Raw genomic sequence first — 16,875 nt, 5'->3', positions numbered from 1 at the left:
ACCTATTTGCACTTTGTTTTGTGCTGATAACTTGTCGTTATTTGTAGTTTGGAATCTTCCGTTGAGTCGAGCTTTGTTCTTCCGGATATTCGTGTGATTTTATCATCTGAGATTGGACTCTGACTGTGTTTACTGTGTTGTGCAGATATTTTGAGATAGGACTCCTGTAAAAAGTACCTTATTATTTGAGATAGGAGTCCCAAGTTTGTGTTTGTTTTTGTGAAAGACAGATTTTACAACAAAAGTGCCACGATGTCTTCAGATAAACTTTGTTGCGTTCCTGGTTGTAAAGGCAGTGGAGGTATGTTTGAAATATTTTTGTTCCTGTATCAATCTGCCTCTTAATCTTGTGGTTTGATTCCTGGCAAGGCCACAATCGAAAATTATTACGTTTGCTGGATAGTCAAAAATATTATTAACAGTGATTTATCACTATAAAATTCTTTTCAACTGGGTTTAACAATCATCATACATACATATAATCACGTCTATATCCCTTGCGGGGTAGACAGAGCCAACAGTCTTGTAAAGACTGATAGGCCACGTTCAGCTATTTGGCTTTAAGATAGAATTGAGATTCAAATAGTGACAGGTTGCAAGCCCATCGCCTTAAAAAGAATCATGATGATGAGAATATTATGAGATTTAATACAATCAGGCCACATATAACTTTAAGAAAGTTAGTTGTGAAAACCTCCGGCGATGGGCGCATGGTTGCGAAAGTCTTTTCTAGTAAGATAGTTATACCAGAAGTGTTAACTTCCAAAAAATAATTGTATAAAAAAACTAGAAAACTACCCGTTTTATTGCAAATCGAACTAAAAAATAGAAAATAAATAATAGTTTAAAAAAAACTAAAAAACTACACTTTTATTGCTAATCAAACTAAAAAATAGAAAATAAAAATTAATGACAAAGGAATTCAGTAGTAGCAAGTCGAACAATCAGTTATAGTCAGTTGTAGTAGTAATTACCTCGGATTAAAATTATAACAAAATTAAATTTATAAACAAAACAATTTAAATCAGAGTAAAAAGCGTGGGGTGCATTTTACTTCATTTTCATAACTCTCTTGTCATAAATATATGCTTATAGAATGATTTTAATATTTACTACATCAGGCACCCCACGCTTTTTACTCTGATTTAAATTGTTTTGTTTATAAATTTAATTTTGTTATAATTTTAATCCGAGGTAATTACTGTAATGTATTGCATCAATAAATGACAATCGTTGTGGTGTGACGTAAGCAAGTGGAGCGGCAGCACGTTCTGTCACTTTACGGCGTATGCCAGACTAGAGCGGGTGTGTGCACAAATCAAGTTGTTGTAAATTTCAACAAATATTATTGTACGACAGTACATTTGGCGACCCTGCAAGAGGTAAAGAGCCTAAAGGCAAGTACCTAAATTATTTTTTTAGTACCTATAAAAAAATACTTAAATCAACAACGGAAAAATCACCTACACATTTGAAACCTTTTGCCCTAACAGTGAAACATTACAAAGGTGTGAAGAATTACAAAAGTATTAAACACCTACACATAATATTTTTGTTGTTTTTCATTGGTGCAATGTTTATCTAAAAATAATAAATTATTATGTATTTGTTATTTTCCCGTTTCATATATTTTTGTTTTACTTTATTTTTGCAAAGATGGTTGCTAGGCAACGAAAATTGTGTTTTTTTTATGTCATTTGAAACCATTGACAAATAAGTCTCTGACGTGAAAATGTAAAAGAAGGTATAAATATGTATACATAATCTAAGTTTAAATCGGTAAACAAAAAGAAGTAAGGTAAGGTAACATCTTAATAAAATAATGAAACTTATTTAATTGTTTTGTTTAATGCACGTGCATAGATACCACTGTTTAGTTGTATTATTTCTTACTATTGCGGGTAAATAATTGGGTGTAAATTTAATACTAATAATATGTAATCCTGTGATTGACAATAATAAATAAATAGTTCTAATATAAAAAAAATATAATCCTAATGTTTTCCTGTTAGAGGTAAAGAGGTTATATAAACCAGAGGTAATTTGATACTTCGATATCAAATGGTACCTATAAATTCGTGTTGATTAGAGGTAGTTTGGCAGAAAGCTAAACGGTACCTACAATAGCGATTGTTTTAACTGGTAGTTCAGTAAAACTGAACGGTACCATTACCACAAAATGTAGCAATCGCAGCATAAGAGGTAATTCGACCCCAGTCGAATGGTACCTACAATGGAAATATTTATTTTCCAGATATCCCTCAATATGTCGCAATTACCGCCATTAGAGTCATTAGACTGCGATGGAGATCCTTCGTCCGTTGGTCTACGATGGGAAAAGTGGAAAAGAGCGCTCGAACTATATCTAACGGCAACAAATATAAAATCGCCGGAAACAAAAAGAGCAATACTCCTACACATGGGTGGGCTTTCTCTACAGGAGATATACTATAATATACCAGGTGCCCATGTAGATAAAGCCCCAGAAGACAATAGTGGGGATATTTACACTATTGCGTTAGCAAAGTTAGACGAATACTTTTCTCCAAAGCAAAGCCGTGTTTATGAACGCCATTTGTTTAGACTTATTAAACAAGAAGCGGAAGAAAAATTTGAGAAGTTTCTCGTTCGTCTTCGGAATCAAAGCGCTAAATGTAAATTTCAAGTTGTAGAGGAACATTTGATAGATCAAATCACTGAAAAGTGTGAATCGGTAGAATTACGAAAAAAGATCTTGACTTTAGGGGATGATGTAACATTGGACAAAATTATTTCGGAAGCTAATGCTTTGGAAGCAGTTCAGCGGCAATTAAAAGGTTTTGATGCAAGTAAAGTTCAACTTGCAGTCAATCATGTGAACAAATCTTTTTCAAAAAAAGAAACTCCTGATCCTTGCTGTCGTTGTGGTGGGAACCACCCAAGCAATGAAAAGTCTTGTCCAGCACTCCTAAAGAAATGTCTGAAATGTGGTTATGTCGGTCATTTTCGTCGTTATTGCAAAACCAGTAAAAAGAAGCGTAAATTTAACGACATTACTTCCGGAACAACAACTGTCGCTGAATCATCAACTAAAAAAATTAAAACGTCTAAACCTGCAGAAGATGTACATTACATTTTTCAGATTGATGGTGATGACACCATCGTATGCACATTAGGAGGGGTGAACATTGATATGCTTATTGATTCCGGCAGCAAGTGTAACATAATTAATGATGCTATTTGGGAAAATCTTAAATCCTTGAACATTATAGTGAAAAATCAGGTCAAATCTCCACAGAAAAACTTTGTGGCTTACGGAAGCCAAAATCCCCTCACTGTTTTGGGAGCATTTGATTCTTCTATCGTTATTTCAAACGGATGTAAATTAGATGAAGAAACTTTTTATGTGGTGAAAGGTGGCACAAAAAACTTGCTCGGGAAAGACACCGCTATCAAACTAGGAGTATTGAGGGTAGGTTTAGGAATTAATATGGTCAATACAAAATTTCCGAAATTCAAAGACGTAAAAATCACTATCCCTATCGATGAGACAATTAAACCAGTTTCTCAACCTTGTCGTAGAATCCCCGTTCCCCTTGAGTCCAAAATAAATGATAAAATACAAGAACTGTTAGATGCTGATATCATTGAACCTGTTAACGGTCCATCAGACTGGGTAAGCCCTTTGGTCCCAGTTCTCAAGGAGAATGGAGATGCTCGCGTGTGCCTGGACATGAGGCAAGCCAACAAAGCAATTATTAGAGAAAAGCATCCCTTACCAACTATGGAACAGCTTCTCCCTAAGTTCAGAAATGCGAAGATGTTTTCTAAATTAGATATTAAAAATGCATTCCATCAAATTGAACTTAGCGAGGACTGCAGATATATAACAACATTTATTTGCAACAGAGGATTGTTTAGATATAAGCGCCTCATGTTTGGCATATCGTGCGCTCCTGAAATTTTCCAGAAAACGCTTGAGAAAATACTTTTGCCTTGTGAAGGCGTCGTCAATTTTATTGATGATATCGTTGTTTTTGGAAGCGACTCCGAACATGGAGAGAGACTAAAAAAACTTTTACAGGTTTTGAAGGATAATAACGTCATTCTAAATGAAGGAAAATGTACTTTCAGTGTTAGACAGATACAGTTCCTTGGACATCAATTATCGTGTAATGGGGTGAAACCTCTGGACAAATATGTCAGTTTGATTCAGTCATTTAGAGAACCTAAGGTAATAGAGGAAGTCCAGAGCTTCTTGGGTCTCGTAAATTATGTAGGAAAATGGATTCCCCATTTGGCTACGTTGACTGATCCACTGCGAGAGCTCTTGCGATTAAAATTGTCTAAAGGTGCTAACATCTCATCTCATTGGCAGAGCAAGCAGTCTAAAGCATTTGCAATGCTGAAAAAGGCACTTAACAATATTCACACTTTAGGGTACTACAATCCACAAGATAGAACACAAGTATTTGCTGATGCTAGTCCAGTAGGTTTAGGCGCCGTTCTAGTTCAACATGGTGTTCAGGGACCACGTATTATTGCATATGGTAATAAAAGTTTGAGTGATCGAGAAAAACGATATTGCCAAACAGAAAAAGAAGCTTTAGCTTTAGTATGGTCTGTTGAGCACTTTAATATGTATTTATTTGGTAAAGACCAATTTGAACTAATAACCGACCATAAACCATTAGAGGTAATATTTGGACCAAATTCTAAACCATGCGCACGAATCGAACGCTGGGTTTTGCGTTTACAATCGTATAAATTTAAAATCGTATATATTCCTGGTAAAAATAATATTGCCGACCCACTTTCACGAATGTGTATGCAAAACTCAGCACCACAACCATTTGATGACGATAACTATCTGAATTTGGTTATAGATCAATCTTGTCCCACAGCAATCACTTTAACCGAATTATCACTGGCATCTGAAGCAGATACAGAGTTACAGTTAGTTAAAAAGGGTGTTTTCAACAGTAATTGGGATCAAAGTGTGACCAATTACAAAATTTTCGAACATGAACTGTGTTTCCAAGATAATATACTTTTGCGGCAAAATAAGATTGTAATACCAACGAGCTTGAGATTAAAAGTGCTGGCATCGGCTCATGAAGGTCATCCAGGTATTGTTGCGATGAAAACTCGATTGCGATCTAAAGTTTGGTGGCCGAAGGTAGACAAAGACGCGGAACATTATGTAAGATCGTGTAAGGGTTGCACTTTGGTCTCGGCTCCAAATCCTCCTAATCCCATGCATAGACGTAAACTTCCCTCCCAGCCATGGGTAGATGTAGCAATAGACTATCTGGGCCCGTTACCAAGTGGTCACTATATCCTCGTGATTATCGATTATTACAGTCGATACAAGGAGGTAAAGATCACTAAAATAACAGATTCAGCTCAAACGATAAAAATACTCAAAGAAATATTTTCTCGATTAGGTACACCAGTAAGCATTACTGCCGATAACGGTCCCCAGTTTATTAGCGCAGACTTTAAATCTTTTTGTGAGGAATATGGTATAAGATTATTTCATAGTATCCCTTATTGGCCTCAACAAAACGGCGAGGTTGAGAGGCAGAATCGGGATATATTAAAAAGATTGCGCATTAGCCAAAGCCAGAAATCTAACTGGCAAGACGATTTACTCAAGTATTTAACAATGTATAATAGTACACCCCATTCTACTACAGGTAGGACTCCCGCAGAACTGTTTTTTAGACGACAATTTCGTGACAAGCTGCCTTCCCTCTTAGATGTTGAGTTCGCAGATTGCGACCAAGAAACCAGAGATAGAGATACAGAAATGAAATCAAAAGGTAAAGAATATGCTGACAAGAAGAGACAAGCTAAGGAAACAGACATTCAAATCGGGGAAAAGGTTTATACAAAGAATTTAATAAAAGAAAATAAATTGTCTACAACATTTAACAATGTACCTTATACAGTAACAAAACAGAAAGGAAACGACATGGAAATAGAAAATGAAGAAACGGGACAGCGATTGCGTAGAAATGTGGTACATTTAAAAAGAGTTGAAGGAAAATGGGAAGTATGTAATGACGGAAATGAAGAACATAAAAATGATTCCGACAGCGAAAACATCTCAGTCGATAATAATTAAGATTTGTAAACTCTGGTTGAATGTCACTTAAATAATTCATGATTTCATTGTTATTAGAAAATGTTGTTTTGTTTATTTCAATTTTTGTAAAAGGTAGATGTAATGTATTGCATCAATAAATGACAATCGTTGTGGTGTGACGTAAGCAAGTGGAGCGGCAGCACGTTCTGTCACTTTACGGCGTATGCCAGACTAGAGCGGGTGTGTGCACAAATCAAGTTGTTGTAAATTTCAACAAATATTATTGTACGACAGTACAATTACTACTACAACTGACTATAACTGATTGTTCGACTTGCTACTACTGAATTCCTTTGTCATTAATTTTTATTTTCTATTTTTTAGTTTGATTAGCAATAAAAGTGTAGTTTTTTAGTTTTTTTTAAACTATTATTTTTTATGTTGATAATATAATTACTTTAAAACTGATTATTTCTCTCCTCTTTTCTCCTTCTTCCTTCTGTAGGAATAACTAACTCTTTATTAACTATACTTCTTACTTTGATGCAATTTTAGTTCCCTTTTTAACGATAGCAATAAAACTTCACACATCTCCTTGTACTCTGCCCTTTTGGGCTTCATTCCACTTGTATCATGGACCAAAAGTTACTGTGACACGTGCCTTAGCGATACTAGTAGTAGAAATCACGTGATCAAATGGCGCCTCTGGGTTTAGGGTTCCCTGAAAGGTGAGGGTAAAGCTAATAAACTTGAGATTCTTCTTTTAGGCGATGGGCTAGCAACCTGTCACTATTTGAATCTCAATTCTATCATTAAGCCAGAAAGCTGAGCGTGGTCAGTCACTCTTTTTAAGACAGTTGGCTCTGTCCAGCCCGTAAAGGATATAGACGTGACTACATATATACTCGTACATACATATGATCACGTCTATATCCCTAGCGGGGTAGACAGAGCCACCAGTCTTGAAAAGACTGAATGGCCACGTTCAGCTATTTGGCTTAGTGATAGAATTGAGATTCAAATAGTGACAGGTTGCTAGCCCATCGCCTAAAAGAAGAATCCCAAGTTTATAAGCCTATCCCTTAGTCACCTTTTACGACACCCGTGGGAAAGAGATGGAGTGGTCCTATTCTTTTTTGTAATGGTGCCGGGAACCACACGGCAGTGCCGGGAACCACACGGCAGTGCCGGGAACCACACGACTACATATATGTATGTATGAAAGGTAAAACGCAACCCAATTACTAAGACAACGTTGCTGCCTGTTACCAAATTGTGTATCATGAACTGCGATAGTTGGAAGAAATGTAAAAAATGCAAAGACATATGCCCGGCAATGGGAAAATGTGCTGAAGAAGAGGAAGAATGATAAAAATACCGACGAAACGCCACCTACTAAAGAATAAATATTTTTCGCAATTCCTAAGGGATCATAAGTTTCTATCGGGTTGAAAGGTACCCAATGTCGTTCTTAATTAAGTATATAAACGTGATATTTCAAGAAGATTAGATCAGTAGATAGCCTGTGAAGAGGTAACAAACGAACAAATATATCTCATGATATTTGACGGCCTCTGTGGCGCAGCGGTAATACGCTTGTCTGTGACACCGGAGGACTCGGGTTCGAATCCCGGTCAGGGCATGATGAGAAACGAACTTTCTCTGATTGGTCTGGGTCTTGGATGTTTATCTGTCTAAGTATTTATTATAAAATATATTATCGTTGAGTTAGTATCTCGTAACACAAGTCTCGAACTTACTTCAAGGCTAACTCTATCTGTGTAATTTGTCCCGTATATATATATACATACATACATACATACATATGATCACGTCTATATCCCTAGCGGGGTAGACAGAGCCACCAATCTTAAAAAGACTGATAGGCCACGCTCAGCTGTTTGGCTTAGTGATAGAATTGAGATTCAAATAGTGACAGGTTGCTAGCCCATCGCCCAAAAGAAGAATCCCAAGTTTATAAGCCTACCCCTTAGTCGGCTTTTACGACATCCATGGGAAAGAGATGGAGTGGTCCTTTTTTGTATTGGTGCCGGGAACCACACGGCACATTATAATATTAACTTGGATAAATGATTTCACGGAACCCATCGTGGCCGACTCGCACTTGACCGGGTTTTTATATCAAAGACAAGGTCACTTTGAACTTGTCAATGGATGGATGGGGCCGGACTCCGAAACGCTGATAACCCCGTGACCTCATATCTCTTGTGTAATACACGATAATATTTGACTTTCAATGTACTTTGTGATAGACATATACATATGTATGCGTCTGTAGTATGACAGTTCAGAAATATGTAGCGTTTACATACATATATACTTATTGTCCCGTCTATATCCGTATCGGGGTAGACAGAGCCAACAGTCTAGAAAAGACCACGTTCAGCTGTTTGGTTTAATGATAGAATTGGGATTCAAATAGTGACAGTTTGCTAGCCCATCGCCTACAAGAAGAATCCCAAGTTTATGAGACTATACCTTAGTCGGCTTTTACGACATCCATGGGGATTAGACGGAGTTGTACTATTCTTAACATACCCTTACCATACCTTTTTCTATTCCTGTAACTACATCTTCTTTCACATCACAACGTTCCCTTATCACGCTGTTCCTTATCCGGTCACTCAGTTTCACACCCAACGTACTTCTTAATGCTCTCATTTCCACTGCATTTATTCTGCTTTCGTGATTGCTCACCGTGCGTGCTCGAAAATGCTGGCCACAATTAATTCCTCTCAACTCTGTCATAGGCATTTTCCAAATCCACGAATGAGCAATAGACTTTTTGACTCTTGGCCATAAACTTTTCGGCTATGCATCGCAATGAATCGACCTGATCCGTACATCCCATTCCCTTTCGAAATCCCGCTTGAGCATCCCATATTTTGTCATCAATTGAATGATTCGACGTCTAAAATGATATGTGGGACGTAAATTCATCAGTTCGAGAACAAACAACTTATTTCACAACTCATCAATATTCATACGAGCCATATAAATCGTTACAAAGGCTGTTCTAGCAGATAAGTCGAAATGACAATTATGTTAATGAGAGTAAAATGTATGAAATGTATGTAACAGGGACGGCGGGATTCAGCGTGTGAATAATCTCTGTGGCAGCTTAGAGGCAAATTAAGGAGGATATAGAAGGACCAAGTGTATATAAGTTTCAGTGATAACCGATGCTCTTACTGTAAGGGATCCAATATGGCTTAGTTATCCCTGCAAAATTGCGCAGGTCAGAAGGAGGTAAAAAAGAAAAAGCTATTGAAAAATAATTAAATTTTTAAATAATTTTCCATTAGAAAGATTTATTCTCGACCTTTCATCCAGCCCCCGTAGCATGGCATGCGCGACGCCATTTTTATATCGCGAAGCTATCGCTGTCCCATTTCACGTCATTATAAAAAGCAAAACAGCGATAGTTTTTCGCGCCATGACAATGGCGTCGTGTTGTGCTACGGGCGCTAGTATGTTTAGAAAGATGTATGGCTTGCTAATGATGTAACTTGAATTTTCTCTTTATACATATGTACGGTGATAAAATACTATATCCTAGGTGTCATATCTGTTTTGTCGTCATTTCACGACTTGAATATTCAAGAAGGTTGTCTGAATCAGGTCGAAGGGATTATATTAAAGGAGCCGCGGGATGTTTACAATTTTAGAACAAAACCTTCGATATGTCCTAATGTACATACATACATATGGTCACGTCTATATCCCTTGTGGGGTAGACAGAACCATCTTGAAAAGACTGATAGACCACGCTCAGCTAATGGCTCAGATAATTTGGCTTAATGATAGAATTGAGATTCAAATAGTGACAGGTTGCTAGCCCAACGCCTAAAAAAATAATCCCAAGTTTGTAAGCCTATCCCTTTGTCGCCTTTTACGACATCCATAGGAAAGAGATGGAGTGGTCCTTTTCTTTTTTGCTAATGATAATGATAATGCTAATGTTAATGCTTTTAAACTTTCGCGTTGCACGATTATTAATGTATAACCAATGTTCGTGTTTGTGATGTTCTAATACGTAACGTAAAGCAAAGTTAATTTATAAGTTTGTTTTGATCACTATATAATGATTTTGCGTTTGAAAACCCCAATTTTAGGAGTTCATATATTATATGTCTTGAAATACAACAAGCCTTTGTTACTCGTGAAGGTCTAATGAGTTAATTCACTCCAAACCAAACTAGAAATCTCTTGGTTTGAACTACTGAAACTAGAGAACGTCTGTGTCTTCGTCCGCCCAAAACGTTAAATTCTGTTAATTTCCTACGGGAATTTCGGGAAATCCTCTCTTGGAAAAAATCTACCAAATTTTAAATCTCTAGACCCAACACGTATACATAATGTTAGTCAGTGTCCTCTTTCATATATTACGAAGAAACTATTTGTTTAAAAGCATTAACATTAGCATTAGCCGTGGGGTTCCCGGCACCAATAAAAAAAAGAACAGGACCACTCCATCTCTTTCCCATGGATGTCGTAAAAGGCGACTAAGGGATAGGCTTACAAACTTGGAATTCTTTTTTAGGCGACAGGCTAGCAACCTGTCACTATTTGAATCTCAATTCTATCATTAAGCCAAATAGCTGAACGTGGCCTTTCAGTCTTTTCAAGACTGTTGGCTCTGTCTACCCCGTAAGGGATATAGACGTGATGATATGTATGTATGTATGTATACGTACTAATTGTTGAACTGTCAAATTGTTCCAGATATACAAAGGACTAGATGTGGTGACGGCCAAAGCGAGCGTCCAGGAGCGAGAGTTGGTGAAGCACCACCTGATGGACATACTGGAGCCCCATCAGATGTTCACCGTCGTGGACTTCAGGAACAGGGCACTTAAGATTGTATCCTTTTTATTGGTTAAAGGAGGGTTAGCGACAAATAGAATAGAATAGATTTATTTTCTGAATAATATCTAATAAAAAAAAAATAGGACCACTCCATCTCGTTCCCATGGATGTCGTAAAAGGCGACTAAGGGATAGGCTTATAAACTTGGAGATTCTTCTTTTAGGCGATGGGCTAGCAACCTGTCGCTATTTGAATCTCAATTCTATCATCGAGCCGAAAAGCTGAATGTGGCCTGTCAGTCTTTTCAAGACTGTTGGCTCTGTCTAACCCGCAAGGCATATAGACGTAACTATATGTATGTATGTATGTAGATTTATTTTCAAGATTGAATATAAGGTACCACTTATTGACGTCACATCACTTAAATCTAATTATAACTACTACCGCTTCTCAAGCGCATGTGTAGAAGCGGTGGAACAATCTACGCTGCAACATTTTCATCGGACGGCACTAGAGTTACGTAGATGATAGGCATGGCTCAATAAGAACGTAGACCTTGATGTTTAGAGCTTTTTAAAGCTGCGGCTGTCAGTTTCCCAATGAGGTATTGTCTTTTTTTTTGTCTCGATTATCCAAGAAGATCTGAAGAAAATGATCAGCAGATCGCCCTGGCTACTTTCTGGTCACGGATTTGATTAAATAAGTGACAGTTATGACTCAAAAGCAAAAGACGTGTACGAATGATTGAATATCGTTCATAAGATTTTAAAAGAATTTCTTGTAAGCGTGTGGTGTAATTTACTTAATTTTTCTGAGTTCACTCATTGATAGAATTTCATAACTGAGAAAACAGTATTTAAAACCTTATGATAAAAAAGCGATAGATTGTTTAAACAATAAATTTATAGATATTAATTATGAAAATATATAATCTTGGTTAGACCTTACAAAGGAATGCTTAAATAGTTTAACACTAAATATATAGTGTTTGGAGCTGATCAAACTTCAGGTCAACGCACTAGAAATTCCCACAAGAATCAATTTCAGGCACTCCCCAATATACACTTGCACAACCAAAACAGACAATGGAATAAGGGAGACATAACCTAAACAAATTAACTTAAATAAATATGTGTTTAACATGTATTATGTTTAGTTAAATTTTGCTTGCTATCAACAAAATAAATAGTTTAGACATTAGGAAAATTAAAAATTCGCGTGATACCTACAAGAAGACTGTATATACTGTTTTTGTAGATTTTTCTTTATACATACATACATATGATCACGTCTATATCCCTTGCGGGGTAGACAGAGCCAACAGTCTTGAAAAGACTGAATGGCCACGTTCAGCTATTTGGCTTAATGATAGAACCGAGATTCAAATAGTGACAGGTTGCTAGCCCATCGCCTAAAAGAGGAATCCTAAGTTTATAAGCCTATCCCTTAGTCGCCTTTTACGACATCCATGGGAAAGAGATGGAGTGGTCCTATTCTTTTTTGTAATAGTGCCGGGAACCACACGGCACTCTTACAGTGCCGTGTGGTTCCCGGCACTTTTCTTTATTTTGGATAATAAGTGATAATATTTCATGTTTAAGTATTTATTTGAATATCGGCATGAACACGACAAAGAACCAAATGCTTATACAACAATACAACATATTTTAATTCTTATAATTTCAAGTCTTCCTTTTTCATAAAAATATTCATATACCTCTATTGTTCTAATCACCAGTATAAGGTTACATTGTTATTTCTGTTATTTCGGAAACCTTTCAGCCACTTATTATTTTGTCCATATCTCCTTCCCTCTATCATCTGGGATTACTCCGATTTCCCGAAATATACGTGCAAGCTACCCGAAACGCGTAATTTTAGAACAATTAAGAGGGACTTGATAATGCTGGCCCAAATTATAGCGCTATTTGAGTATATTTATACAACTGCGCGTGCGTCGGAATGTTGCTAACTATCTTTACTATAGCATTGGTTCTAAAAATGTATAGTGATTGTAGATAGCGATTTTTTTTACTTACGTATGTATTCTTATTTACATACGTTTAACCTTTTCAGTAGATATTTCTTTTAAACAAAACTGTGTCCTTTTTACAACTTAAATAAGAATATTAAAATGTTAAAGGACTTTGTACTCATTTTAGATGGTTTTCTTATGCCGTGTGGTCCGGCACAAATAAAAAAAAAACAGATTAGGACCACTTCATCTCTTTCTCATGGATGTCGTAAAAGGCGACTAAGGGATAGGCTTTTACGACATGGGAATTGCACTTGGGATTTTTTTAGGCGATAGGCTAGAAACCTGTAACTATTTGATTCGCAATTCTATTTCTTATTTTTTATTTTCATAGGTCAGGGTGAAGTTTGAGAAACAATGCTCTTTGCTATTGCGAAATCCCATTGTGATTATGTGGCAGAAATATTTATTCTTTGTTTTTCACAAGTCGAAGTTTTAATGGAATTAATTGTTAACTCTGTTTGGTCACATTGTTTGTGGACTTGTCACGTGGTCTAACACGTGATCATAGTTTTATAAGTTATGTACCTACAAGGTCCATAATGTAGTTCTTCATACCAAATGTTCCTAAAGTTGTTTTATTGAATTTTGTATTATTCTAATTTACCGTGTGGTTACCAGCACTTTAATATAGGACCACCCAATCTCTAAAAAGGATATCGTAAAAAGCGACAAAGGGTTAGGCTGATAAACTTGGGATTCTCCTTTTAGGCGATGGGCTAGCAACCCGTCTCTATTTGAATCTCATTTTTATATCTTTGAGCCATACAGTTGAACGTGGCCTTTCATTATTTGTGAGACTGTTGGCTCTGTCTACCCCGTAAGAGATTAAGATGCTGTTTAAGTGTTATTTAGAGGGAAATTTACTCCTATTTCCATAATGTTATGTGGATATGTATATTGAGATTTTTCAAAGTGATTTTCGAGTACACTTTCGACATATCAATCTTAGTAATCGGTCAATTAACGGCGCATTTAATAAACGCCGAAAAAACATTACATACAGCCAACGTCTTGAATTAAACTTTATAGCTCTGTAATTAAGGTGACCAGTTTTGGACCTAACCTATGGGATTTAAAGCGATTACCAGGTGAATGACCGACGGGCAAAAAGAGTGTGTTCGGCGGCTTATTTGATTAACGACAGAACACAACTATAATTACGTATTGACATGGGCGCGGTGGGCATACATTGGCAGATTACTGGTCTAAAATCTCAATTTAAATATTAACGATTTGTAAAATTGAGCTTTATTTTGGAAAACTTTCAATTAACTACACATCGTTTCATAATAAGAGCAATTCAGCATTTTTTTCTTCTTTTCTAACTTCCAATATTATTTTGTTATTTTTGACAGCCTGATGTGAATTGTCATCGAAAGTTTGCTTTTTTTTGTTATTTCTTTAAGCATTATCTCAGATCGAGAATTTAACAGAACTGGGAAAAATACCCATAATCGTGGGAGGGACTAATTATTACATAGAATCAATTGTTTATAAAATACTTGTCGAAGATACGGATGATACAGAAGCCCTGCTTTGGGATAAAAGTAGACGAAAAAGAGATTTTGATAGCGACGATGAAGATGAAATAAAAAAGAGAAGGATTTCTCCTGATAGTAGTTCAAAAATTGACCCACAAAGTTCTGAACCACAAACAGATAATCAAACCGTATTAGAAATTAATGATGTTAATAAAAGTACGCATAGCAAAGGAAGCGTGAAAGACGTAAATGTATTTAAGGAAAAACTTAAACAAGATGTGGATAACGAAAAAAACTTATCAAATGAAGAAATACACGAAAAATTGAATTCCTTTGATCCTGTTATGGCGGCACGGCTGCACCCTAACAATAGGAGGAAAGTATTAAGGTAAGTCTTTTCTTACTTTAAATTTTAATTATTTATTTTATCCTTAACTTAAGTATATGTTTCCACATGTTTTCCAAAACAGCGTTTTATTTTTAAATTATTTAACTGGGAATTACCATTAGTTATTTTTTATTATTTCCCCTGTCCCCTCTTCTAATGCAACTATTCTGCCTTAAAAACAATTTATTAAGTAATGTTATTGAAAAAAGTAATCTATGAAATTCATTCCTACTGCATTACTAAAACGAAACTCATTTATTTTTGTCGTAATTTTTAATAGATTTTTTTTTTTAATTCTGTTATTTAAAATGTGAATTAGCAATAGGAAAAATACAATACGATAACGTACGAATACATTACCTATAAAACATCACCCATTGTTTCGGAAACTATTACTTTTCATTTTATTCATTAGACGTCATGTCGCATACTCACCTTTAAATCTTATGTCTAGACGATTACGTAACCGCTATCACAAGTCGTTCAAATGTAAACGCCCACCGATTTAGTTTCACGTAGAAATTTACTAAAACGAGTCATTGTGATGGTTTTATGAATGAAATCTTCGCTTGTTTACTTGCCAACGCTCGCTACTTTCGATTTCTACGAATTGATCTTTACCGCTTCAGAAATAAGTGCCATTATAGTTCCGCAGCCGGCACGGTTAACGATTGTATCTTCCGTTTGTAGTTTAGTGTCAAAGTTCACACAATCAAAGAACAATCGGTTTCTATTGGTTGCGTTATCTAAGGCGGCTTTATTGACCTCTCCTATGTTTCCTGTTTCACAACCGTTTTCCGATGATACAGTATTGGTCATTTCATCACCTGGTTTTCATAAGGCTAATGTGCGTATCGTCCTTTCCGCATATTTTATACCAATTTTTTCCCAGCGTAGTTTCATTCCCTGTAACTAAACGAAAATAAGTTTTATTGTATTGGATATATAGTTTTGATTTGTTTTTTTTTTAATATTATAACTGCACAGAAATTTACACAATTTGAAGAAATAGTACATATTTATAAAAAAATTTATGCACTAACTTGCAATGTCGGACTTATGAAGGGATCTTTTACTGTCAACCGGCAAACAATAAACGATTATAATAAAATAAAAAAAGTAGTAGTTTCATGCTTAAATAATTAGAAGGAAAATCATCATTTGAGTATGTCATCTTTACCTCATAAAATAAAATAAGAGAGAAAGAGACTTAATACCAAAAGCAAATTTTATCTTTTCAAATCAACCAATTGAAAACATCAAACCATGTTTTAAATATTGTGAAAGAAACGAGGGAAGTAAAACAGTGTCAAGTAAAGATCCGTGTACCATACTCCCACGGGAAACAGGCGTGATATTACATTATGACTTAAGGGCAGATTATGGTCATAGGTTGTTACCGAGTCCAGTTAGTCAAAACACATTAATGGTCAACTTTTATTACTTATTCGACACAAAGGTGACAACTATCGTCGAAAAGTCTCAACAGTGACCCTTGAACACGTAAATTGTGCCAGATTCTTCAATTGTTTATAATATAAAGATAAAGAGAACTACGCAATTCGTGAATTATGGCGTATTCATAAACCGGCCAAACTGCGATGGTCTGCGATGGAAGGTAATCTTTTAGAATTATTGCATCACTAAACTCGCCAGACCAGCCCTAATGACATGAATTTCAAATGTAAATCGGGTCATTGCTGAATTAAATCTGTATTAAATTAATATGAAAATTCAAGTGGCGATTTAATATGGTGATTTATGAATCAGGTGTCCGGTTGAAAAGGATAGTGTTACGTTGAGCGAAGGCCGGTCAGGTGACCTTTTGGACGTTTCAGTGAGGTTAGGCGCGGTTTTTTGTCGGGCATTGTTCTGTTTTAAACTATTTTAAACGAGGCGCCCAAAAAATAGCGGTATTTTTATGGGGCTAATTATTTATAGGTCGAAGTGATCCATAACGAATTTCATAATTGGTAATTAATATGCAATTGTTTTTGTCAAATTACTTTCAGGAATTGTTGAAAATCCTTATTTAATTTATTACATACTTACTAGCTTAAGTTTTGCA

The 16,875-nt window shown here is 35.9% G+C and overlaps 2 protein-coding genes across 3 annotated transcripts in view; both read left to right on the top strand.

The window, feature by feature from the left end:
- Positions 1-16,875, top strand: part of LOC106136683 (tRNA dimethylallyltransferase) — a 209,334-nt gene that overhangs the window by 77,828 nt on the left and 114,631 nt on the right. For both annotated transcript variants that reach the window (XM_060946565.1, XM_060946564.1), the window contains exons 2-3: positions 10,817-10,954; positions 14,356-14,807. In XM_060946565.1, the coding sequence (XP_060802548.1) occupies positions 10,817-10,954; positions 14,356-14,807 (590 nt within the window). The remainder of the gene's footprint in view (positions 1-10,816; positions 10,955-14,355; positions 14,808-16,875) is intronic.
- On the top strand, positions 1,224-6,109 carry LOC106134713 (uncharacterized). Its single transcript, XM_060946627.1, has 4 exons — positions 1,224-1,382; positions 2,255-4,529; positions 4,884-5,108; positions 5,679-6,109. Exons 2-4 carry the CDS (start codon positions 2,267-2,269, stop codon positions 6,107-6,109), a joined length of 2,919 nt encoding a protein of 972 aa, XP_060802610.1. The 5' UTR covers positions 1,224-1,382; positions 2,255-2,266.

Source organism: Amyelois transitella, chromosome 11 (assembly GCF_032362555.1).
Source record: "Amyelois transitella isolate CPQ chromosome 11, ilAmyTran1.1, whole genome shotgun sequence".
Taxonomy (NCBI): Eukaryota; Metazoa; Arthropoda; class Insecta; order Lepidoptera; family Pyralidae; genus Amyelois; species Amyelois transitella.
The sequence above is the reverse complement of the archived record's forward strand: the minus strand, read 5'-3'. Positions and strand labels throughout refer to the sequence as shown.